The sequence below is a fragment of the Haemaphysalis longicornis genome, unplaced genomic scaffold (genome assembly GCF_048455015.1).
Source record: "Haemaphysalis longicornis isolate Haplotype H1 unplaced genomic scaffold, Haemaphysalis longicornis Haplotype H1 scaffold_10, whole genome shotgun sequence".
NCBI lineage: Eukaryota > Metazoa > Arthropoda > Arachnida > Ixodida > Ixodidae > Haemaphysalis > Haemaphysalis longicornis.
Window position 1 is genome coordinate 142779309 of NW_027526204.1, and position 23750 is coordinate 142803058.

Here is a 23750-nt window from a genome sequence, read left to right on the forward strand (position 1 = left end):
ACAAGAGAATGTCGTCTGCACACGGAGGCAAACAAGACGCCCGAGACACACCCAGCGGGGCTGCAACAACAACAACAACAACGGCAGCAGGCGATAAAATAAGAGAAGGAATCGGTGCCTCGGGCCACCATCAACATGCTGCCGCTGAGGGAGCGGCACCGTTATTGACGTGCTTTTCAATGCCACTACTCACAAAGTCTCCCTCACCCTTCCCGTGGCCAGTAATGAGAGGTTCTTCACGGTTCGAACGAACCCTGTGACACACAAGAAAAATAGTTGTTGCTATGGAGATGAGTCATAATTATAAATGGAAATACAACCGTACGGGAGGCGTACCACGAAATGACGTACCACGTACCACAGACGAGCACGAAATGATTGCGCATGCTTTGGTATTAAGGTCACGAAAAACTTTAAATACCTAGTAACACACAGTGCTGGGCATTGACTGAGAGAGCTGTAGCGTGTTTTCTTTTTGGTAGTGCCTCGGTGCAGGCCGGATTCCAGCACAGCAAAGGTAAATCAGACATGTCAAAACAAAAGGCAGCAATACGACAAGAACGATCAAACAACAGGTTTGTTGTTTGTATCAAGCACCAAGTGCGTTGATGCCTGATGAACTGAAAAGTCTGTCTGGTACTCGGACTTCGCTATTTCCCAGCTTGGCACGCACTTGTTACCAAGAAAATTGTTAAAAACACGTGAACAGGCTATCCGATCGGCTCAACGTAACAAAAGAAAGGCATGATAACGCAAACAAAAAAAATACATGATAACAGATAGCAAAAATACATGAAAATACATGAAAAATACAAAAAATACATGATAACGCAAAAAAAAGGCATGCATGAAATTGCCACAATGTTGAAGTCACTTAAGTGTGCTTAAAGGGGCCATGCAAACAAAACACAAGTTTGGTTCGTTCGAGAGATTGCCTCGTTATAATCATACTGACACCACTGTTAACGTAAACTTCACTCAAATAATCTATACAATTAGGAAAAAAGAGAATGGCCATGCGACCCACTACCTTATTTCCCGCAACAGAACATTTATAATGTCATATTCCCAGCTGTGCTATTGGTTTAGGCCGGCATAAGCAAACGCAAGTTAGGCAGGGCTTATAAACTTATGTAACGAACTATTTGCGCTTAAATTTAGGGCACATTCTTTTCATACAAGTAAGAATTGTGGGGGAACAACAAAAGTTACGAACGAAGACGTAAACACCGAAGCAGTTAGTGCGGCACTTTGCCGGCTGACACTGCTAACACAGCCGTCGGACGCGTTGGGCTTGTCCAACGCCGCCTGTATAAACAGTGCCTAACGCGTGAGCGAAAAATGGCCAAACAGCCACTCTCCTGTTGCTCTCTCCTACCCTTCCCCGCTCCGTAGCCTTCCAGCGTGCTTTCGTGTCCGCCAGCCAGCGCCGATTCTCGGAAACTATGCAAAATAGTCGAAAGTTTGCTTAGCGTTCCCGAGGCGGCGCTCCTACGCCTTCTTGTTTTTCACCATGCCTGTCTGTCTTGGTCTGTCACTGATAAAACTTCCTTTGTCACGAAGCAAAATCCCTTGCGCTGCCGCAGGCTGATGTCAGCTTTGCGCGCTTATCTACTCGGATCACAGGCCCTGGAATTTTCTGAGTGGGGCATCCCACCTCTATGCCCTCCGCATTTAGGTATTGTTTTGACCCCGCTGTTCGCACTCCGCATCGGTACGCACTTCTAAAATTGAGGACTGTACTGTAGAAGCGCCCGGACAGCGTGGCGGGATTCCAGCTGCTTATCCTTTTGTTTCCTATAATTTTCTGAAGTTTACAAGCACGTGATATGATTGGAAAGTAATCGTAGAAGTGAGCGCCTGAACAAAAAACGCGCACGCAAGTTTTTCTTCTCTAAGTACTTCAGAAAAAAAATATCAGTAAAATAATGGCTGCCCCAGCAGAAAATATCGTTTTTCTGTTAGCTATATGTCTACCCGACAATCAGTATGTTCTTACACTATTTCAGTTCGCCTCCATCTTTATCTTTCGAAAAATGCAGCAAGTATGAAGCGAGCGACACGTTGAACGAGATCCCCAGTGCGCCACAGAACTAGCGCCCCGTCGCGGCTAAGATGTAAGCGAAACGGCCCTTGAAGCCCAACAGGCAAGCTGACAGACACACGTCGTAGAAGGGGGTGCAGCGTTCGCGACTCGCGAGCAGTGACGTAAGGCGAGATGTCCGCCGGAACGCGCCACATAGTGGATCAGTGCCTGAACTAAGCGTACCTACCCTTCCCATTGAAAAGCGCGCGACGCGTCAGGCAATGTTAATACAGGCGGCGTTGGCTTGTCTGACGCAACATTGACCTACTGAAAAAAAAAAAAAAAAACGCACGGTCTTTTACATGACCATGTTTGTCGAGTCATACGTATCGTTTTAGGGAACGATTTGTATGAACCCTAATAAAAATACGACCGGTATAGAAGTCCGGCCAGAAGCAAAGTGCAAACACTGGCACTTCCGCGGTATTGCAGCGCCATCTGCGAAAGTGGGCGATGAACAATATAATCAAAAGGCCGTCTGTGAGTTGGTAGCAGCCCTGGTCAGCAAGCTATATTTAGTTTTAAGGGCCTGCTGGGATACGCCATTGTCGATGTCACGAAAACACAATTTAGCGGGAAAATTAAAATTTTGGCTTAAAATGTTTAATTTCTCAGTGAATAAAGAATCATTTTCTTCCGGACAAGCGCTGAGGGCGCTATAAAACACCAAATCTTTCGAATAAAACCAACTTGTATTTCGTCTGCATGGCCACTTTAAGACTTCTTCGTACAAAGTGTTCGCTATGGTGATTGGGCCACTAAGACACTGGGTGCGCTCACTCGAGAGCATAAAAATAGAGCTGGGCATGTGAGCAGTAGTCATCGGAGAATTTAAAGTTCGCTCCATTGAGGCAGTTTACAAAAAATCCTGGATTAACTTTTGGGGCGCTTGAAATTTTCAGGACAATTAACTAATTCGAGCACTTTACTCGCCCAGTAAGAATTACAGGAAATTTGTAAAATATCTTCCATCTTTCATAGTTTTAGTGGTGAAACTGCAGAATATGATGCCTCATGTCGGAGAATGCCAGCGTAGCTGGCAGGTGATGTGAGCCTACCACCAGAAAATAAAAGCAGTCTCACCCAACGTGAAAGCTGTCAAGTGCGGAGCAGTGATACGCCAAAAAGGCTTTGGCGCCCTATCTTGACTAGTTTCTGAATCAGCCTGGTGTTGATACCAAAAGTAGTCAAGAGAGGGCACCGCAGTCCCTAAAAAAGGCCTATAAGGAGACACTGGATTGAGTTTACATTGATTTAAGGTGCTTTATGCGTTAATTCATGATTGTTTTACTTACGTTATATGATTGTGTACTTATTTTAGGCCTAGCAACGGCAGCCTCAGCGGCAACGGCGCAGCGCAAAGATCACCCCCATCACTTTGCATGTGAGTTACGTGTGCCTCTATGGCGCAATGGGATCGACATCGGCTTCGTAACGCGGGAGACCCAGGCTCATTCCCGACCAGGGGAAGCGGTGATCTTTTCGGAGCCTCTGTTCGGGTGCGTGATGCCGCGTGATAACATTGGCGCTAGATACCATGATCCCAGGCGAGCTACGACAACAAACGGGGCCCTCGAGGTGTTCCGCACTTAAAAGACACGGGGCGGCTGGCCAGAAACAAATATTGGTTACTGCACCCATACAATACGCATATAGTATACGGCAGCATCTTCAGCAGTATGGAATAGGAGGGAAGAGCCCTCGGGCAAAAACGCACTCATATTCAGACATTCTTCGGCTACAGCCTTCTTCGGTAGTTTTCGACGTAGAGTCGCCGGAACCAGGAGACCTACAAACCGAAGGTAACTTGTTTGGGGAACCACCTCATCGGAACGACAGGAATAGTCTGAGAACGCGTCGGCTTGACGCTCGCATTATCACATCCCAAACTTATCACATCATCGACTGAGCATTCACCGAGTTAAACGAATTTTAAACCTGCCTCAGCGATCGCGTTCAAAACTCATCATCATGATCGTGATCGTGCACGAAAGTGTCTCGCAGTTTCGCTGACTCACAAAGGTCCGCAAAGGCTGCCCCTGTGGGCTAATACCGGACAGCCGACTTTAGCGTTTGGCAACTCAGTTTTTTTGGCGCGTCGAAAGCTGGGGCGTCAAAACGTTCGTGCGGTCACCGTTGCCTCAGCCTTGTTTGTCCTTACTGGCACGTCACCTACTTGAGAGAGAGAGAGAGAGAGAGAGAGAGAGAGAGAGAGAGAGAGAGAGAGAGAGAGAGAGAGAGAATAAACATGTTTATTGCAAAGAGGGGAGGAGTCCCCCTTGAGAGTAGCGCAGTATTACGCGCCCCATGTGGAGCAATGCAAAGCGATTGCGAGAGACGACAGCCGGGAATAATACCAAAGGCAAGCTGAGTGTCGCTGACCTATACTCTATTTCAAAATGTCAAAGAGAGTTGCGAAAGGTACGAACAGAATGAGCCAATAGTGAGAGACAGCGCGCGGCGGCAGCAGCCGATGAGAGCAGGAGATTCATCGTCAACAATGGCCTTCTGCATAGCCATGTCCACGGCTCCTACCAACACCAAATCGATAAAAAGGCCATTGGAGGGAATGACAAACCTCGCTCCAGTTGTGAGGTAGCGGGCGTCCGTTGGCCGCCTCGCTTCTTTCAGAGACGGCGGCCAACCGGAAGCTCGGAATAAGCCCACTGCGTGACGGCTGCACTTCATAGAAGCAGCCAGACCTTCTTTGAAATGGTCCGCTCTTCTATGTGGACTAAAGGAGGAAATCCGCCTGTCTTAACGCTGGAAGTGCCAGTTACGACGCATACAAAAAGGTTGTCAATAAAGGATCCCTAAGTTTCCATACTTTGATATCAAACTTTTCACGCTTCCCTAAGAATCTCTTCTCAGCAATGCATCTATGTGTTGTAGTGAAGATGACTTTGGCTCGGTGTAAAGCGGTTTATAGGAAAATGTGGGGTTTAATAGAGGCAGTTACTGTGAGGCAATACGGCTTTGCGTGTTATATTTCCCGTAAAATGCCTTCCAAGCAAAACATTTGTGAGAAGTAGTGAAGCAGACTTGGATAATGTTCGGTATAAGACATTTGATATGAATACACAAGGTCTTGTGGCGGTATTTAATATAAGCCCCTAAAACCTTCCTACTTTTATTTCGGACGGCCTGTATTAAGACCGAGAAAAATCGTGCCGAGAAAAATCGTGTTAGTAAAGTAGCCTACTTTAAAATGGCTGGGTCTATTGCAGAACGGCTAAGGCATTTGAGGAGCTTTGCTTCGAAAGGAGTTAAATCCACCTGAAAGGTATTTCAGAAACTAGTGAAAATGTTCTTATTAAGCCGAAATGCGACGCTGTAAAAGCTAAATTTCCCTCGCTGACATGTAGAACATATCATACAATAGCTTCGACAACGTTGCATTTAGCCCCGCTCACGAATATTTGTTTGTTTCTGCAATTCTGTTCAGGAGGACTTCCCTCATTAGAAAAAAAAATCTCCCGATTTGTTCGACAATTCCTACTCGGTATTTTCTACATTTTTTCACGTGCCTTGGCAATCTTTTACTTTGCGCATTGTTGGATAAACAGCTTGTGCGAAATGTGTCACGGTTATTCCACGTGTTTTAGCGCTAAAACTTCGCGAGTGGCTCATATAAAGCTCTCTCGCTAAAACCCGTCCTATCTAAGGAGCCAGCATAACTGGATCAAACCGGTTTAAGTACACGTATTATCGAGAAAAGTGGCAGCCAAGGGTCGCTTCTACTAGCAATGACGATGCGTCCTTTTCTTTCTTGCTGGCGCGGCACTCTTTCGCTCAGCATGCGAGTCACTCTACGCACGTCCAGGCGTTGCTTAGCAACCGAGGTGCGCGCTCCTCTGTTGCTGACATGGCATTCCTTAGGTCAGGTTGGCTTGACACATAGGATGGGTTTTTCGCGTGCGGGGCATCTGATGCTCTGGCTTTACTAAAAAACATCGCAAAGATTCGAAGGCGCATGAGCTGCGGCACACGGGACCAAGCCTCTTGCGATGGATCTGCTGATTAGGAAAACGAGGTTTCCGGTTGGGTAAACGAGTTCGCTAAGTTCACTACATCGAATTCATACCTCGTTCGACCCACCTTCCTACCGCACGGACGAAAACAAATGCGTAGGGAACGTTTCTTTTTTTTTTTTTTTTTCAACTTTAAGCGTCCAGACTAAAGGCATCGAGGCTTGCTTAGTGCTTAACAAACGGAATGGTGCACACCAAATGCGCTGGCCAGTCAAGCACGGCGTTAGCAGGGAAAGCGTGCCGGTCACACAGTGATCCTGGAATACGTTCTTTTTAGAAGCCCAAGCGGCGACCGTCGAGCGAATCGATACCGAACAGCGCTGGCGGGACCTGCTATCCGCTCACGCTAGCAGCCGACACTTGCGTGCGCTGTCCGTTCTGATATCCATAAGCAAGCATAAACGGTTCAATAACGCACCGCTAGAGTTTAGCACCCTAAACAGAGAAGCAACTGGGAAGAAAAAACTAGAGGCCTACAAGCACGGAACGTTCGAGGGAGTCGTTGTTTGTTATGGCGGGACGTTCGTGGAGAAAAAAAAAATCAGGAAGAAAGACATAAAAGCAAGGCGAAACGGGCCACGGTTTCATTTCCGCGTGTATTGCCGCTGTTTCAACAAGGTCGTCGACCCCTGGTACAGCGAGCGAGACCTGAAGTGCTGAGAAAGCACGCGCACGAGGCAGAACCTAATCGACCAGAGCGACGCCACCCGCTCAGTTACTAGGCAGCTATGATCCTGTCAATAGAGTCCTGTTCTTTCCCCTCCTTTGCTGCTACGCCTAGCTGTGATCGATAAACGACGAGACATATTCCTACATTTAAAGGAAAAGGAGTGTTCGAAGTAGCCTCATCGAGCTATTGATGTTACATCCGGTGTTAGAAATGCTCATTCCTGTGTGTTGTGGCGCCGCACAGGAAGCGATGCAAGGCAAAAATTTTGGAATCTTCCATAGCGACCTATTTTACGGCGGGATGCCCATCCCCGTAGTGGCTTTAACTCCACAATACGGAAATAGCGGGAATAAGTGAACAAAGCATTACAATTTTTCTGAACACAACTTCGAAGACTGGTCGAGCAATACTGTTACGAGGCAGATGCGAACTATTTTGCACTCTATGTACAAGATATACACTCTATGTACACTCTATGTCAAGAGTTTCGTTACAATATGCCTTCTACTTCTTTTCTTGCTCGCAGATCCCCCGGAAAGCGAGACGTTCCTGCCGCCCCCAGAGGCACCACAAGAGGCGGAGTTCTTGGCTCCACCCGAACCTCCGCAAGACGACGACAAGGTTGCCGTAGCCGACCGAGTCGGAGAGACTCCCATCGACGACGGAAACGACGTCATCGATGACATCATCAACAGCGTGATAGACGACAATCAAGGCACGGCCGACGACAACGGGAACCAGGTGCCACCAAGTGACGCCACAACGCAGGACCAAAACGAGGATGAACCGATGCCAGAAGCCGGTGAAGGATCTATCGCAGATCATGCTGCTGGTAATGATGCAGAGGTCAAGGTTGAAGACAACGCCGACGACGACATTAGGCCTGAGGGCGACGTTGTAACTGACCTAGAAACCGGCGTAATCGCCGATGCAGACGACCGGATCAGCGCGGGGGATGGGTCAGACCACACAAAAGATATGAACGATGCACCTCGAGATATCATTGGAGACAACGACACTTTGCCTAACGATATCTTCGTTGACGATGGATTCGACTACAATAAGAAGAAGGTAGACAGAAATAACGACGTGAATGAACTGTTCGTGCAGGACGCGTAGTGAGCTCGAAAACAGGGTGGCGGGAATGTCGTGACGACCGTAAATTGGGGTGTCACTGGGTGCTTTTTTGTACGATCGCATTGAGAGGCCGGACGTGCCTCGCGGTGGAACGTTGAAGTCTCTTGGAGATTTTTAACGTCAAGCCTCGATACATAGCGCGGCTTGTAAAACCATGACGGTAAAAACACAGAAAATACCGAGCAAACGTCGTATTCGATCATCTTGGTGGTGTAAGCGCTCACACAACCGGGACGAAAGTAGCCAAGACTGAGACGACACGGCGCCGTGTCGTCTGTGTCTTTTCTATTTTCGTCCCTGTTGTGCGAGCGCTTCCACCACCAAGATGAACAATTAACAACTAGCCCAATTGACCGTTCTACTGCAGCCGTATTCGAGGTTTAATTGCAATGGTCAGAATGTAAATCTTGATCTCAATTTTGCACCGAGAGCAGCAGCAGCAACAACAACAACAACAAAAAACGCCCAGGCAAACGTATCACTTTTTTGTGGTCGTAAAGATCGTCTTTAGCCGAATGGAAAAGGACTTTATCCCAAGTAAAACAATGCAGCTGCAGAATCAACGCTGTCGGTTGGATTGTGTCGTCTCATATGCGCTGAACCAAAGAAAACAGTTGCAATGAAAAAAATCGGTAACCAGGAAACTACACGTGCACTCCGTGTGCCGCCACGCCCACACGCACTCACACACTTGCAAATTGCCTGGTCGTACACGAAGACATGCACACACACACACCAATGATGATTTTAAGAGTCGTGAGGTTCGCGATCGAGATATTCGTTCGTTTTCATCCGGGATTTGCTCACGTCATGGTTTAAACTTTACACAGTGGCCGGGGCTCAACGCCGTTGACACGAGACCCATCTTGAACTCAGGGCTTAATGAACTGCAAGGACCAAGGTATGAGGGTGGCAAGGCGCTGCCCCTGACGGTGACACTTGGACATGTAAACTGTGCTACAAAATAAAGGCGATGATTGAAGCCAATCACACGGACTCTGCGTTTTTGTCTAACGAAATCACCCGCCACGAAGGCTCAGGGGCCGAGGCGTTGTGCTGCTGAGGTCAATGACGCGGGTTCGATCCCGGCCGCGGTGGCTGCTTTTCAGATGGAGGCGGGAAGCGAAAACGTCTGTGGGTCGAGATTTCGGAGCATGTTAAAGAAGTAGTGACAGGAAATTTCAAAGCTGAGATATTTATGTGAAATGCTTCCTTTTTATCAGGAGATATCTCCCAGCAAGTTTAAACAGTAACCGTTCAGTGTAACATATTTTAAATCCATTTTAATCTTTGCCCGCACGAGAAAGCGCAGAGTGGGCCAGCGTGACATCGTCTGCTCCTTGCCACAAACTGGCGACGTCGGGGCTCCCGTGACGTATCCGACGCACTGGCTGCAGTTGGCGCGCGCGGCTACGCGGTGTGTAATACGTCACGGTTTTAGGACTGCCGTCATGCTGCCCGGGCGCGTGTTTATGGTGAAGACCTCGGCTGGTGTGGGCGCGTGCGTCCAGGTCGGCAGTAGCCACCCTACCGGCAGCGGGGCGACAAGAGTGGTGACGTCACGGGCGCCCTCCTGTCATGGCGGCCGTTCGGCGTTCGTTTTGTGAAACCGAAACAGACGCGAATAAACGACGCCGTAAATGATTGTTTACGCTGCGATCGACCGTCTAATGTGCCATTCTATAATTAGTGGGCTAACAGGCTCCCATTGAAGCGAAAAAAACGTAATACAAAATTTACGTGTCAGTACTTTAACCTGCTTTAACGATCTTCAGGCGGTCGAAATTAATCCCCGAGCCCTAAACATACGGCGCGCCTGATGGCCCACGTGTAGCTTCGGCGCGTTAGACCACGGAAACAATATATGTAAAACAATCAATGCAATAAATGCATCACATTTTTTTGCCCAGTTTATTTGACGCACTCTCACGGCAGCCCAAACGGCCATTTTTTTATTGCAGGGAACAAGAAAAGCAGCTCCGTCAATAACTTAAACCTCGCCAGTCTGCGTCGTCCACAGTTTGTTTGATGGTTTCGAGTTGATTGTCGCCACATGGGAACTGAAAAAAAAGAGGAAAGGTGAAAAGTTAGTTTATTAAAGGGACACTGAAGTGATATGTAAACATTGCGGGATTACTAGCGCAAATTGTAGTCCGGAGTCCCCAGGCCATGTTTCGACCACTCTAGGCGCGTTTACGCGATTTTATTTAGTAGAAAAACTAATTCGAAAATGCTGTCCTCCTCTCTTTACGCTCGCCCATTTTCTGTGGCGTTTTCGTGTGACGTCAGGAGGGGATGAGGTGGCAATTGGCTGGCTGCGCTACTGCACGGCTCCCCGGCCTTCAGACAGAGTCAGTCGGCCGAGCGTTTCATCCGCCGGCCGCCGGCGGGTCGTCGCAATCAAGGAGGTTAAAAAAATTGCTTGGTCGCAATTCGTTCGCTTAGTTGAACGAAGCCAGGACACGTTTGTGAATGGAAGAATGTGCCTTTCTTTACTTGGTTTGTTTGTACACTGTATCTAGCTCCAAGTCAAGGTCGCTTCACACAGGCGCTGCACAAGCGCACATGCGACGCTTCGCTGACTGGTACGCCAGTAGGAAAATATAAGGCCTCTTGGAGGCGGGAGAAGAGTCAGCGAAGTTAATATAGGTACTAAATAAATAAAATCAACTTATATTTTTACCGTACAGCGTAAAACTAGGGCGCGGAAAGCACTTTTTTGCGCTGGGCGAACAAGAACAGCGGTCAGCAGCACGACTACGCATCTGCGAACGCTTTTCCGTCTACGACTGGTACGCCAGTAGGAAAATATAAGGCCTCTTGAAGGCGGGAGAAGAGTCAGCGAAGTTAATATAGGTACTAAATAAATAAAATCAACTGATATTTTTACCGTACAGCGTAAAACTAGGGCGCGGAAAGCACTTTTTTGCGCTGGGCGAACAAGAACAGCGGTCAGCAGCACGACTACGCATCTGCGAACGCTTTTCCGTCTACGAAATGCAATTGCTAGACGTGAGCTACTCTGGAAACTCGGGCGACGCTTACTGCACGAGCGCAGTACAACAAATAGTCACCTAAGCTGTTTGAAATGCCAAAACTAAATAAAAGTGTAAACCGGTTGTGCAATATATACCTTATATTAGGAAGGCCTGCGGATCCGGCTTCGTGGCCGAGTGGGCTAAGGCGTTATGTAGTTCACCGCAAATGTTTTGCAAGTCACGAGTTCGAATCCCCGCGGGTACGTACTTTTTTTTTTTTTTTTGTAAGTTAACTTTTATGTTTTCCGCCGATGTTTTCTATATTGTGTTCACCTTTTTTTGGGCCGCAACGTTCATGTCTATACGAACTAGTTCACAAAACACGCGCAGGCTGGCACTGCCGCGCTAGCGACTTCTCGTTGGCGTGCTGTTGCCATAGGCACCGACTGCTTGCAGGCAGTGGGCACAGGCCAGAATGAACAGACCCTTGGCCTGGTGCGAACACGCTTTTTACGATACAGGCATGAGGGAGGCAAGCTCGAAATATGGGGGAAAAGCGCATGACATTTGGGCGTCTGCGGGTACGCGGAGGGCGTTCATGCACTGCGTAGGTCTCGGCTAGTGAATGCTACGACTACAAGCCGTCCTGGGAGGCTTATCTTGTGCATTTTACAGCCGCCAACATGGCAGAAGCGCGGTACGATGATTACTGAGATATTGAGAATGCCCATCCAACAACGCCATTGGTTATGTTTTACAGAACCGAAACCGAAACCGAAACTTGTTTGACTGCTAACCTTCGGCATCGTCCAATCACGGCGCCCCTCCTCTCAACGTCACAGCCTTAGTTGGTGCGGCCGCCGCAAACCGCGCATGGTAGTTTTTCTTCTTTCGCGCTTTGTAAAATAATTACCGATTTGTAAACCGGATAAACGATGAAAAGTGTGCTAATTTGAGCCAGTCTACGCAGTGCAAGAAAAAACGGGAGCTTGACAAATTCACTTCAGTGTCCCTTTAAGATGCCTATATGTATTGGTAGGCGGATTTCGCAGAGTTGATCAGTAATGCCCCTGCCCCTCACAATTCGGGGAACTGGGCGTTACGAAATATGAGAGCAAAAGCGTGAAATCAGGAAGAAGTTAGTAGAACGTTTGTTTACAATACCGCAGTAGTAGTAGGCGTAGTCTTCCGTGTAGTTTCTAGGAGCGTTGGTTCGCCTGATATCTGAGTTAGTTTTCAGAATGCTTGACGTACATAGTAACTATACAATCATAGTTACTATAGGTTACATAGTAACCTAGGTTACATATATAGTTACATAGGTACATAGTAACTATAGATACAAGCTGTTGAGGGCTGATTCCTTACCATACTTCGGCATTGCCCCCTAGCATTCACCCTCCCCAACCAAAAAAGCGACATTTCGATACGTTTTCACACCACTTGATTGAAAAACGTCGAAATACGTCGCTAGCAAACATTTATCACTAATTTTTCATGTCGCCGTTCGTATTTGTGGACCTGCAGTTAAGTAACATAAAATTACATCTGTAATAAATAACATGCGTTGTTAGGCGCGAGAGAAGAAAACTTGAAACAATGCTGGTGAAAACTTCTTGCCTTTTCTCTCATGCTTGGGACCGCTATGAAAGCTGACAGAGCCGCCAGCCCTTGACGGTACTCAGCTCAGAAGATACATCATACTGATTTATAAAACTTTCGGTTTACTTTGCTTGCGTTGTTAACGAAATTAACCTACTAAATACGTTTTCGTTCTTTTTGGAAGCGACAAAAGAACAGTGATATTGTCTGTCACTCCAGACTGGGAAGGAAAGGAAGCCAATATTTTGAAGAATGCGTGAAACTTGGCAGATGATTATACGAACCGATAACGTGAAACGCGAAGCAGCTGCTATACAGTTGTGCTACGGCATTGATACGATCCTTCTGCGATACTGCAACATTGATACGGCATTGATGTTGCTTTGAAGTAGTTGTGATCCGACCTCGCTTTACGATGCCACTTTGCCTGCGCTCATGTAGATTCTCGGCAGTATATTTGTTACCAGGAGCCATCGAAGCTGGTTCTACGCTGTTCTAAGCATGTGATTTATAACTCCGCCATTCTCACCACTTCCCGAAGCCTACGCTGATTCTTTCACAGCCCAATTACTTGCACCGTCACGTTCCGGCTCGTTCATCATAGCAACGACGCTTGGTAGATGGAAACTGGAAATCATTTGGCATGGTATTGCATAACAACTGTGAAACGATCATTTGATAAAGTTTTGACCTTGAGAGTTCTGCGTATGTCCACAGTGCTTGGCCCAGACGTTTCTTGTACTGCCTCAAAAACTACAATTAGTAACCACTGGACATAACTCGAACGATTAGTGTCCTAACGCTGGGCGTACCCGTGTACTCACTGTTCCAACATTTCTCCTTCCTCTGCTTCCTCTGGTTTGCCCATTTTCCTTTTTCAACGTGCAGGACAACAAACTAGGCTCTAGCCAGATTAACTTCTCTGCCTCCCTTTTACCTCCTGCCTTCTTTGTTAAGCGCAGAGCAGCTCGTTGTCGCAGCTCGCGGTAACGCATAAGAATAATGCTCGACTGCCGGAATCAGGCGGTACAGCGATATAAAGGACCTAAGACCCCGGTGTATCGTCGTAGCGGCGTCCCACAGAGGCTTCGAAACCCAAGCGGTTTATATAGTTCATAACCGTTCGAAACTCGTGAACCGCTGGCGCTTGTCACACATCTCCCCGTTGTTTAACGCAAAGAAAACTCTAGGTAAATTTGAGGCAAAATATACGTAATTAACCAGCAGCGCCCACGTTCATTTCGTTAGGCACGCTCGCTGGGTTGGGTTTTGCGATAGTAAGCGAAAAAAAAAAGTGGCAGCGCGAGAAAAAAATGGCGCGTTCCAAACTGCGCAGTAAGGCGCCGGTGGCGCTGGCACATACGAGGTGAAAAAACTAGCACAAAATGAACAGAACTACCACTGACGCTGTTTCAGGCAGGGGGCGCGCGAGCATTGCGAAGGCGGGAAAATTTCAATTGCATTGGACAAACGTCCCCTCCATTTCTCAAGAGAGGAGTGAGACAGGGCAGCGAAGAGCGTGATGGGTGGTAGCAGTGAGCGGATAACGGCGCTACATCCCATCATGGCGAATCACTGCTCAGCCCTTCCTACAGCGTTCACGTTGGGTGGAACAGCTTTAATTTTTTTAAAGAGCGTTGCAGGTGCAAGAAACGTGACTCACGACTAATCTGAATTCAGTTTCATGACAGCGCTCATTCAGCGCAGTCTTCAACGCACCTCAGGCGTGGTATGCTAGCAAGAAAATGGCGTAGATGAGGAACACGACGCGGTCGATGCCTTGCGCCACCAGGAACCACTCCTGCCGAGTGATGATGTCCTGTTTGTCCAGCGGCGTGGTGGCGTCGGTCAGCTGCTCGTGGTCCACGGCCCGGGGCGCTGGCAGCGGACAAAGGAAGAGAACTCGGCCGGGCACGCCCGACAGCAGGGAGACGAGGAACTCGGGAGGTCGAAACACCATGGGGCTCTTGACGATGTTCAGGACCAGCACGGATATAAGCGTTGCAACGGCCACGGCCAGGCACGTCATGCCGAGGTACCTGACTGGAAGAGGACATCCAGCAGGTTACTTCGGCAACGCAGGCCAGAACACAAAGCAAAGCAATTTACCGTGGTTGAACACAGTTAAATCAACGTTGTCGAGTTTTAGCCCAGTTTTTGCTCCACACAATTGCACTGCAGGAAAAAAATCCTAGGCCATCTATACTAACGTGAAACCTGGGGAGGGGCGAAGCATGCAGTGTATAAGTGTATTAAAAGATTATAAGTCTATAAAAAGTATCTCTCTCTTGCCAACCGGCGCGCTGTGATTGGGCGCCGGAGAAGCGCCGGTGGGAGGAGCAATTGCGCTCTTGCTGAGGCGGTAGCACCCTCTATTGCGTTGAATCGTTTTTGAGCAATTAAACGAGAGGACTGGTTGTAAGTTGTCTTCGTGTCACACGCCGAAGCTTGCGAAGAAGTATGCCTCTCAGAAGAAACCCTGGAATTTGAAACCAATTTTCTGACTGAATTTAAGAAATTTCTGTTATTAATGCAATTAATTCCTGATTATTTCTGTATTTTAAATTAGTTTTAATTTTGTTAGTTTATTTGGAGCCGGTTTTATCCATCATACACTTTTTTTGACCATCGTTTGACAACTTGATCTACCGTGACGACTTGAGACGACGACGACAGGAGACACCGACAGCCCGAACCACTAAGGTGCTTAGCCCCTAAAACATATACGCTGCTCGGCGCAGCTGCCGGGCACGAGGAGGGACCTTGGCTGCAGCCAGTGCCCCCTTGTATCGTTTTCCGATGGTACGCGCCATCACTCTTCCCCATATCTCCTCTCCTCAACCTTTCCCTTTGAACGAACGTGCGTGTAGACGCTTCTACTCCGTGCAACCGTACGAGGCGCTGGTGTTTCACAATGGCTGAGCTTGAAGTTCAGACTGACGATAAGAGGAATTGACGGAACGAGGCGTTTTCTCAGTTTGTACGTGGAGTAATGAAGCTTTAGCTCTAAAAAGCGACGTTTTTGCCAGAAAATACTTTCCCTATCGGGGCCCTGAGCCCAGAAATGTTAAAAATTTCAGAATTGTTGCTGCACATAGCGTTCCCAGTTTGTGTCCGCCGTACCGCGAAACCACGTGCGATCTGGAGCCCATGCTAAGCTATGCGTCTAATTTCTGCGGCTACGGGGCACGCTAGTTTTTGGTTGTTTAGCAGAGTTCTCCTTTTTTATTTATTTATTTATTTATTTATTACAAGTACCTACATCGCCCATCGGGCATTGTTGTAGGGGGGTTACACTAGAAAATAGAATACAAACTGCAAAATTATATGCTGTTTGCAAAATTTGCTGCTAAGGAAGGAACCAGTTACGGTTTATGACCGTTTCTTTTTCTTCTTCTGCGCGCAATATAACCCATACTCTTTCCCCCATTATGTCCCACTTCGAGCTCTCTTTCTTCGAAAGTTTGCGTTACCAACTTACTAAAGAGGAAATACCCTCGTTATAACCAGTCAGCGAGTCGGAAAATTTGTTACGGGCATATTTTGATATACGCAGTTTGATACACGCCCATAAGTTGGATTGTACCGTGAGTGGTTTCGCATGAAGCATCGATTCAAGACTGGCGGTGTCGATAAAAACCACAATTTAAGACATTTCCACCCGATGTTTTTCCTTATCCTTGATCCCTACGTTGCTGGTACTCAATGAAGAAAGGCTTAATCAATCCTACGTTCATCTGCGAGATGAATAGGAGGATGTCTGTTGGCGTACGTACGATAGGAAGCAGAGAGAGAGAGAGATAATTAGTTGGGAAACTAGGCTTAGGCAAGGGAAAATTTGAAGAAAGGAACTGTTTGGAGCGGCGCAGCATGGGGTGGGTAAACCGCACAGGGAGCAGCGGCTTCCCCATCGTCGTGGTCACTCACCGACGCGCGGAACGTGGATGCTGTCGCCGAGGTCGTGCCTGAGGTTGTTGATGATGAGCAGGATGATGATGATGCTGGCGCAGCCGAGCGTCACCTTCTTTCCCGAGGAAGGCGGCAGCCAGAATATGAACAGCGTGAGGATGGAGACGGCCACGCTGGGCAGCACCACGGTGAAGTGGTAGTTGGGCGCGTTGCGCTTGATGAACAGCACGAAGCGGAGCACGGGGTCCGAGCCCTGCTCCGGGTGCGGAAACTCGGTCATGTCCATCGACTCGAAGTAACCCTCCCAGTCGGGGTGGTGCTCGTCGAAGTTTTTCTTGGCTAGCTTGCCTGCCGAAAAGGGAAAAAAAGAACAAAAAAAATGGCCCTGGATCTGCTTGCTTCGCTGCAAATGTCGCAAAAAAAAGCGCGTCATCCCTATTTCATATTTGCCGCGCTTTAGAGGCGCTTTTTTTTTCAAAGAAAGTGCTACGAGTTGTGCCGTGCCTCCGCCAGATGGCGCCACGGGTCCCGCGACCGAGAGAAGACGCAATGAAACATCCCCCTCGTGAGGGGCACGATCAAATGCAGAACATTTCCGGGGGCTTACGTTAATGTTGTTGCACTTGTGGCAACTGCTGACGAGAGAGCGCTCGTCAGCAGTAATCTGAATGAGTCAACGATATAAGGCGCGTTAGTAGAGTCCCATTCTGTGTCGGCTTTGTGGCGCAGTGGGTAGAGCACCGTGTACAGTGCGTTCCGCTCGCAGGCTCGAGGGATCGGAACCTAGCGCCGGATAGTATTTTCTTTTTTATATAGTAGGGAGGGGTGCGGTGCGGACTACGGACGTCAACGCGGGTGACATTGTGAGTTACTGAAATGCTCTGCATTTAAAAGGTGGTCTTCGGTTTACCCCGGTACGTAAATGCCTCTTTTCTCTTTCCCACCCAGCTCTCGCGGTCTTCGCCTCCCGTCCCGCTCCTCCGACGATAAACACAGTGGAGGTTTGGTCCAGTGAATTCAATTTTAGCGCGTTCCACCGCTCGCGCGCCATCTACTGGAGCCTTTCGTTACTATTGGACTTCTTCAGATGCCGCCAGGAGGCGGCGCAAGCGCGTTTTGTAATTTTGGGTCAAAATATTGTTTCCAATGCGTACTTTTTAATTCGCTACAGCAAAAATGAAGCAGCCATGCATGTTCAATTAACAATTATGTTTTAATGTTTTGCCTTATATATGCTCAATGCTTTCTTTTTGCTAAAGAATGTTGACAAGCATGAGGCGTGTTTACAGATTAAGTGGTTTGTAAAGTTCTACTTACAGAAACCTCTCGTTGAAATACTGTTCTAACTTTTGACCGGAAGCCTGAATCGAGGGACAGACAGACAGACAGACAGACAGACAGACAGACAGACAGACAGACAGACAGACAGACAAAAACTTCCGGGTTTTTAAGCCCAAGAAAGATTAAGAGAAGATAGGTTGAACACGCGCGTACCAATAAGCTTGAGCTTGTAGCCGTGCGCCCAAGAGGAGATGTTCATGGCGCACCGGTGCTCGTCGTACGGGTAGTCGGTAAGGTCCATGGAGCAGCGCATGCCGAACGACACCAGCGGGCACCAGACCACGTTACCGTGGTGGTCCGCCTTGACCGACGAGAAGAGTCGGACGCCGTAGCTGTTGTAGCTCTCGTGCACGGAGAGCGTGGGGACCCATACGTCACTGTCGCTGAAGGTCACCTCCGTCATCCCGTCGTATTCACTCGGAGTCCACGACAAGCCTTCGTCGATCCAGTGCTGCAATGACCATAAACATAAAACCCGGTGGGTCACCTGGTTGCAGACTCAGACATGACAATATTCCAGAGCAGTGGTCAGCAGCCTTTTCAGGTGGGGAGCCGAGTTGCATGAACCAGACACGGCGGAAGGCCGCACGGCAAATCGTAGGGGGGGGGGGGGGGGGGGGGGAGCTTTGCAGGCGAACCGAAAAAGTTTAGCGAATTGACAATAATATTTGACAATAAGTGACAATAATCTGGCTAAGTGTGAAGATGGGGCAATGACAACTGTATGCGATCAATTCTATGTTCTTGTGTCCAGTCTAACCCCATTTGAGGTCAAAACTGGCGTCTCGGCCTTCGATGGGAAGTGACCGGGGGAGGGTGTGGGTTCTGACGACGTGCTGGGGGCCGCATATTACGGCCCGTCGGGCCGCATGCGGCCCGCGAGCCCCATGTTGCCGACCCCTGTTCCAGAGAGTTCGGCATGTTCGCGAACCAAAAGATCGTCACTTTTGTTGATTCAAAAAAGAGAAAAAAAAGCGTCATCCAACTTAGCGATCGCGGTTCGAAGAATGAGGCAACAGCGGATCTGGTGGCTTTCACTAGCATTAACTTGGCTTTTCTTAGGTCTACTAACCATACTGGCACATCGGACACCGTTTCAGCCGAGCGCATGCCGTCTCAACTAGAACACTTGCACGTCAGAGCTTACGTCATCACTAAGCTTTGGCAAATTCCTTACGCGCGCTCCCCCACCCGAACGTCTCCCCACTCCCCACGCCTGCTTTCCGGTTCCTTGCCTCCTCGCCACTTACCCTCCCAATTTCTGGCCTAGCACTTCTCCCCTTTCCACTTTGCTGCGTCGATTTTTTAGCGACGCCAGACACCGATGGAACTCAAGCTTAAAGGAGCCATGAAGACAAAATACAAGTTTATTTTATTCGAAAGATTTCGTGTTTTATAGTGCCCCCAGCGCTTGTCCGAATGCAAACGATGCTTTATTCACTGAGAAATAATTCAATTTCAGTTAAAATTTTGATTTTCCCGCTAAATCGTGCGTTTTCCTGGTGTGCAATGACATCACTGAAACCGATCGCTCTGCAGCCGATTGGGGCACGGCCGGACTCGACTCTCCTCCTCCCGCGTGGAGCCTCGTTTACTGTTAGTCAACCTAGATGGCGCCACCATACCATGGCAAGCCGTTTTCTGCCTTCGGTTGGTTTTCGTTTAGGGAGAAAATACTCGCTTCGTCAAACATAGTGCTCGCTCGACATATATGGTCGCGTAAGACACCCTTGCTTGCGTCAGTCGGCCAGTGTCGTCTGAGACAAATCCAAAGCCCCGCAGTCCTGTGCAGCTGAACCAAGCATAGTGCGCACACTACCAACAGCAGTAAGCATCGGTACTTATATGTGTACGTGTGATTACGTAACTTCCACGGTTTGTCCCACGATTCTTGCTGCTTTATAAAGAATGTGCCCTAAATTTGGGCGCAAATAGCTCGTTCGGCAAGCTTATAAGCTCAGCCTAATTTGCTCTTGCTTTCGCCGGCCTCCGCCAATCGCAAAGCTGACTCGAATGACATCATAGGTTCTGTTGCGGGAAATGAGCGAGCGGGTCGCATGGCCGTTCCCTTTTTTCCTAATTATATAGCTTATTTGAGCGAAGTTTACGTTAAAAGTGGTGTCAGCATGGTTATAACAAGGCAATCTTTTGAATGAACTAAACTTGTGTTTTCTCTTTATGGCTCCTTTAAACTGCTCCACTGTTAAAAAGGACTACATAGTTCAAAGAAGCGTGGAAGAGATCTCTCACGCAGATTTTTGGAGCGGGTTAATGTTATTTTGATGCATGCAGTTTGAATCTGCAGTTTCCTTGATGTAAATTTTTGCTGTGTGCCATACAGATATTTCTTCCTTATAAGGGTAGGTTGGAGTGGCTCAAAATATGTAAGTATTTGAGGCTTTGCCCGTTGTATTGAAACAGCGTGCCATATTATCTACGTTATTAGATTATACCTATTTATTGTACATTCCGGCCAAACGAATTACCCAGCGGTGTGGATTAGAATTAAAAGGATGTAAAAAGGGTACAGTAAGTATAAAAAAGTGATTATATTACTCCTGAATATACAGTCTTGGCTAAATCCTCGCGAAGCTGAAAATTCCCCGTGGAATGAATGGCAACTATGTCATAAAAGGTGGGTTCACTCGCAATATGCCCGGGGAAAATAAAGGACGAAAGTATTTAGTGTTGCATGGATCAAAACCAACCTTGTGAGAGGGGTCGATGCGCTGGGACGTATAGTGTTGCCGAGGAATTAATTCGCAGAGTTGGGGATGGTTGTACAATTGATGAAACAGGGTTAAACGCAAAAAAGTTTAGAAGATGAAAACGAAGAAGGTAGGCAGACAGCATTTCTCATGGCTGTTATGGTAGCACGGCGGTTTTGATAGAAACGAATAAAATTATTCTGAAGTTCGAGTGAGGTCGTTAGTACGACATGAGTAGTATTCGATACAGGCGTGGCGTGCGCTACTTTAGGGCGCAAAGTGTTTGAAAAAAAATAAATAAAATAAAGCCGTTCCACTCAATTTGAAAGCTGTCGGAAGTGCAGAGCAGTGATTCGCCATAATCGGCTGTAGCACCGTTACCCGCTCACTGCTACCACCCAACGCAATTCAAATTTCTCGCCTTCACAGTGCTCGCGCCCCCCGCCAGCGGGAGTTCTGTTATTTTCGTGCCTGCTTTTTCTCCCGCACGTGCCGGCGTTGCACTGTCATATCTTTTCGCTTACTATCGTAAAAACCAACCCAACGAGTGTTCCTAATTAAATGAACGCGGGCGCTGCCGGTTAATTACCTATATTTTGCCTCAAATGTACCTACACATTTCTTTGCGCTAAGCAACGGGGAGATGTATGACAAGCGCAAGCGGTTCACATGTTACGAACGCTTATGACTATATAAACCATTTGACGTTCGAAGCCTCTGGATTACGCCGAGACGACGGCTGTTACGATGGGACGCCCTGTGGCTCTACTTTGGTCCAGGAGCGAGCTACGGCGACAAGGCGAGCCCCTAAAGTGCCCTGCATTTACAAGTAACAGCTCCAGTGCAAGCGGGAGTGTTGAGGAAGTTTTATCATAAATAACATAGTATGCGGTTAACGTTTTGAGTTTTATGTTTGGTGTGGAGCACCCAGGATAAATGAGGTGTCATGTGAATACCAAGGTACTTACATGAGATGACTTATTTTAGAGGAGTGTTATTAAGAAAGTAAACAGACGGAGTGGTAAGGGTAGAGGATACACGCAGGATTTGCATTTTTAGTATTACGTTCAACTTGCCATTCAAGACACCAGGTAGCAATGCTAGTTATATTAGGCTGAAAGATTTCAGAATATACGCTCTAAATAATTTCACAATAAATTACTCAGTATATATTGTCAATAATACGACTTATTTCGGAGGTTACCAACGAGGAGAAGTAGCTAATATAAATCAGGAATAAGAGTGGCCCGAGCTTTGACCCTTGAAGTACACTGGGGGCGTACGCCTTCTCATTCCGGAAAAGGAAGAGTATGCACTGGAGGTGCTCTTACCATGCAGCAGAATGCCGATAGTGACATGTAGTCCCAGTCTGGCATCTGAGAAAGAATCACAAAAATAATTAACCACTGTGGTTTAGGTATTATGAGAACTGCTATTCATATTTAAACAGCAGCATTGGCATGCAGAGAATTCCTATGCTCAACATTTACTGACGTCATTTATTGACAAAGAAGACAGCAAACAAGTTCAAATTTTCGTGCTCGGTACGAAAATTTTGGGTGGCTTAGAATTTGATAGGTCCAATTTCTTACATCATTCGTGCACGTTATACGAAGATTCATTTCCCACACCAGCCAGCTTCCGAATAGGAAATCGGTTTTGTCTTGTCAAAAAAAAATTATTATTCAGGTTATTCTTGCTTGCATTCTGGGTAAACACTACTTTGGTAGATGTTTAGAAACTTTATACCAATTTCCAAGCGCCAATTGATTGACATTGATCTAAGAAATGCGGCTACGCAATGCTGCAATTGTCTAATACAGCTTACAAAGGGAATAAGTAACAATATTTGCTTTAATGGACAGGGACATTGAATCCTGATGCTCCCTCATCTGGCGAGCTATATAATGAACGGTGCAAATTCCACCCCGTCCTTTGCAAGGATAACGACTTACAAGCGCACGCAGGCATTCAGCTATGGCTTGCCTGGTAACGCGATCAGCTTTAATACAGCGGGCGGTTCACATAGGCCACCCATGCTTATACCAACAAGCAAACTGTAAACCGAAATTGGTGCTTGCCCCGAATGGTTCAGTGAGCGGCGTTTAATTACGTGGTTAATAACGTGGTTAATCAAGTGGCTGTTAGCGGTTCAAGCAGCACTCACCATGTATCTCAGCTGCTTAGCGTAAACGGTGAAGTTAACCACCGTGTCAGACGAGTGGCTGTTGAGTGGCTGGTAGTTTTTGTCATACTTCGCAGAGTCGGTCAGGTTCTGGCGAAGCTTCTTGAGGACTTGCTGATCCACCTCTTTCGCATCTGCGACAGATTTTAGGCTATTAAGACACCAATCACCAATTTTCCGACTTGTCACTACGGTGAACTTTAAGTAAAACAGAACATTTAGTGCAGTTCTCTCGGGTACATTTTACCCATGTTCGTTATTGTCTCTAGGAAAGCTCTGGCTTATCGCATACGGACAGTGACCACGCACACGTTTCATGCATTCTGTTGCAAACTTTGCTTCGAACATTTTTTTTTTTGCACTTGTTCCAAGCGAGTACAATTCTCAAAACGAATTGTAGTGTCCTCTTTATAATCCGACCTAATGGGGAATCAAAAATTTAATTCCGTCGTAAACCCCTTCAAAGCAAAAGGCCGTTGAATTGTGCCGTAGTACTATGTTCTGTATAAGTTTACAACAATGGAATCATTTCGTATGTGCAAAATATCGTATAACCATCGTTTTTTTGCGTTTTGATACCTGCTCCGAAGTAGGTCACCAACGGCACGAAGCCGACCCCACCCCCCAGCACTCATCAGAAGCACGTCAATGGTTCAGGGAAGGGTGCCTAGCAAAATTAATAGTTTTGCCTTCTCTGTGAATAATATGAACCGCGCCGTGTCTCAGAACAGAACTAATCACGTGTCCTTCGCTAGAATACAAAATCAACACCCCCAAAAGTGAGTTGCATCCAAAATTACAGTCCAGAAACCAATGTCCATCAGAATCTAAAAGAAGTACTCACCAGAGCAGTGAAGGACGACGAGACAGCAGCAGACGATGCACGACAGAGCAAAAGCGAAACCTAAATAGGTGGGCGCTGCCATGGCTCAGACCCCTAAGTATGAAGAATGGCACCCGCAACTTCCAAGTCGCCGGCGACCTCCCACCCCACGAGAGTTCTCGCGATGATCTTCTTTTGGAGGACACGATCGTTCTGTTCTAGCCCCTAGCTATGACCAGAGCTCGGCAAAAGGAGGTGGGCGTTTCTCTAGCCGCGAAAG

General features: G+C 47.5%; 2 protein-coding genes across 2 annotated transcripts in view; one reads left to right on the plus strand and one right to left on the minus strand.

Moving 5' to 3' along the window:
* The window catches only part of LOC144159539 (uncharacterized), a 29292-nt gene extending 20390 nt beyond the window's left edge, over positions 1-8902 (plus strand). The window contains exon 2 of the mRNA XM_077691103.1: positions 7314-8902. Within this exon, the coding sequence (XP_077547229.1) occupies positions 7314-7906 (593 nt within the window). The 3' untranslated portion in view covers positions 7907-8902. The remainder of the gene's footprint in view (positions 1-7313) is intronic.
* Positions 8903-9791: 889 nt separating this feature from the next.
* Positions 9792-23723, minus strand: LOC144159541 (neuronal acetylcholine receptor subunit beta-2-like). Its single transcript, XM_077691106.1, has 7 exons — positions 23492-23723; positions 22630-22781; positions 21794-21838; positions 17908-18205; positions 16432-16761; positions 14224-14547; positions 9792-9984 (listed from the first exon to the last, which is right to left on the minus strand). Exons 1-6 carry the CDS (start codon positions 23571-23573, stop codon positions 14225-14227), a joined length of 1230 nt encoding a protein of 409 aa, XP_077547232.1. The 5' UTR covers positions 23574-23723; the 3' UTR covers positions 9792-9984; position 14224.
* Between the last annotated feature and the right edge of the window lie 27 nt (positions 23724-23750).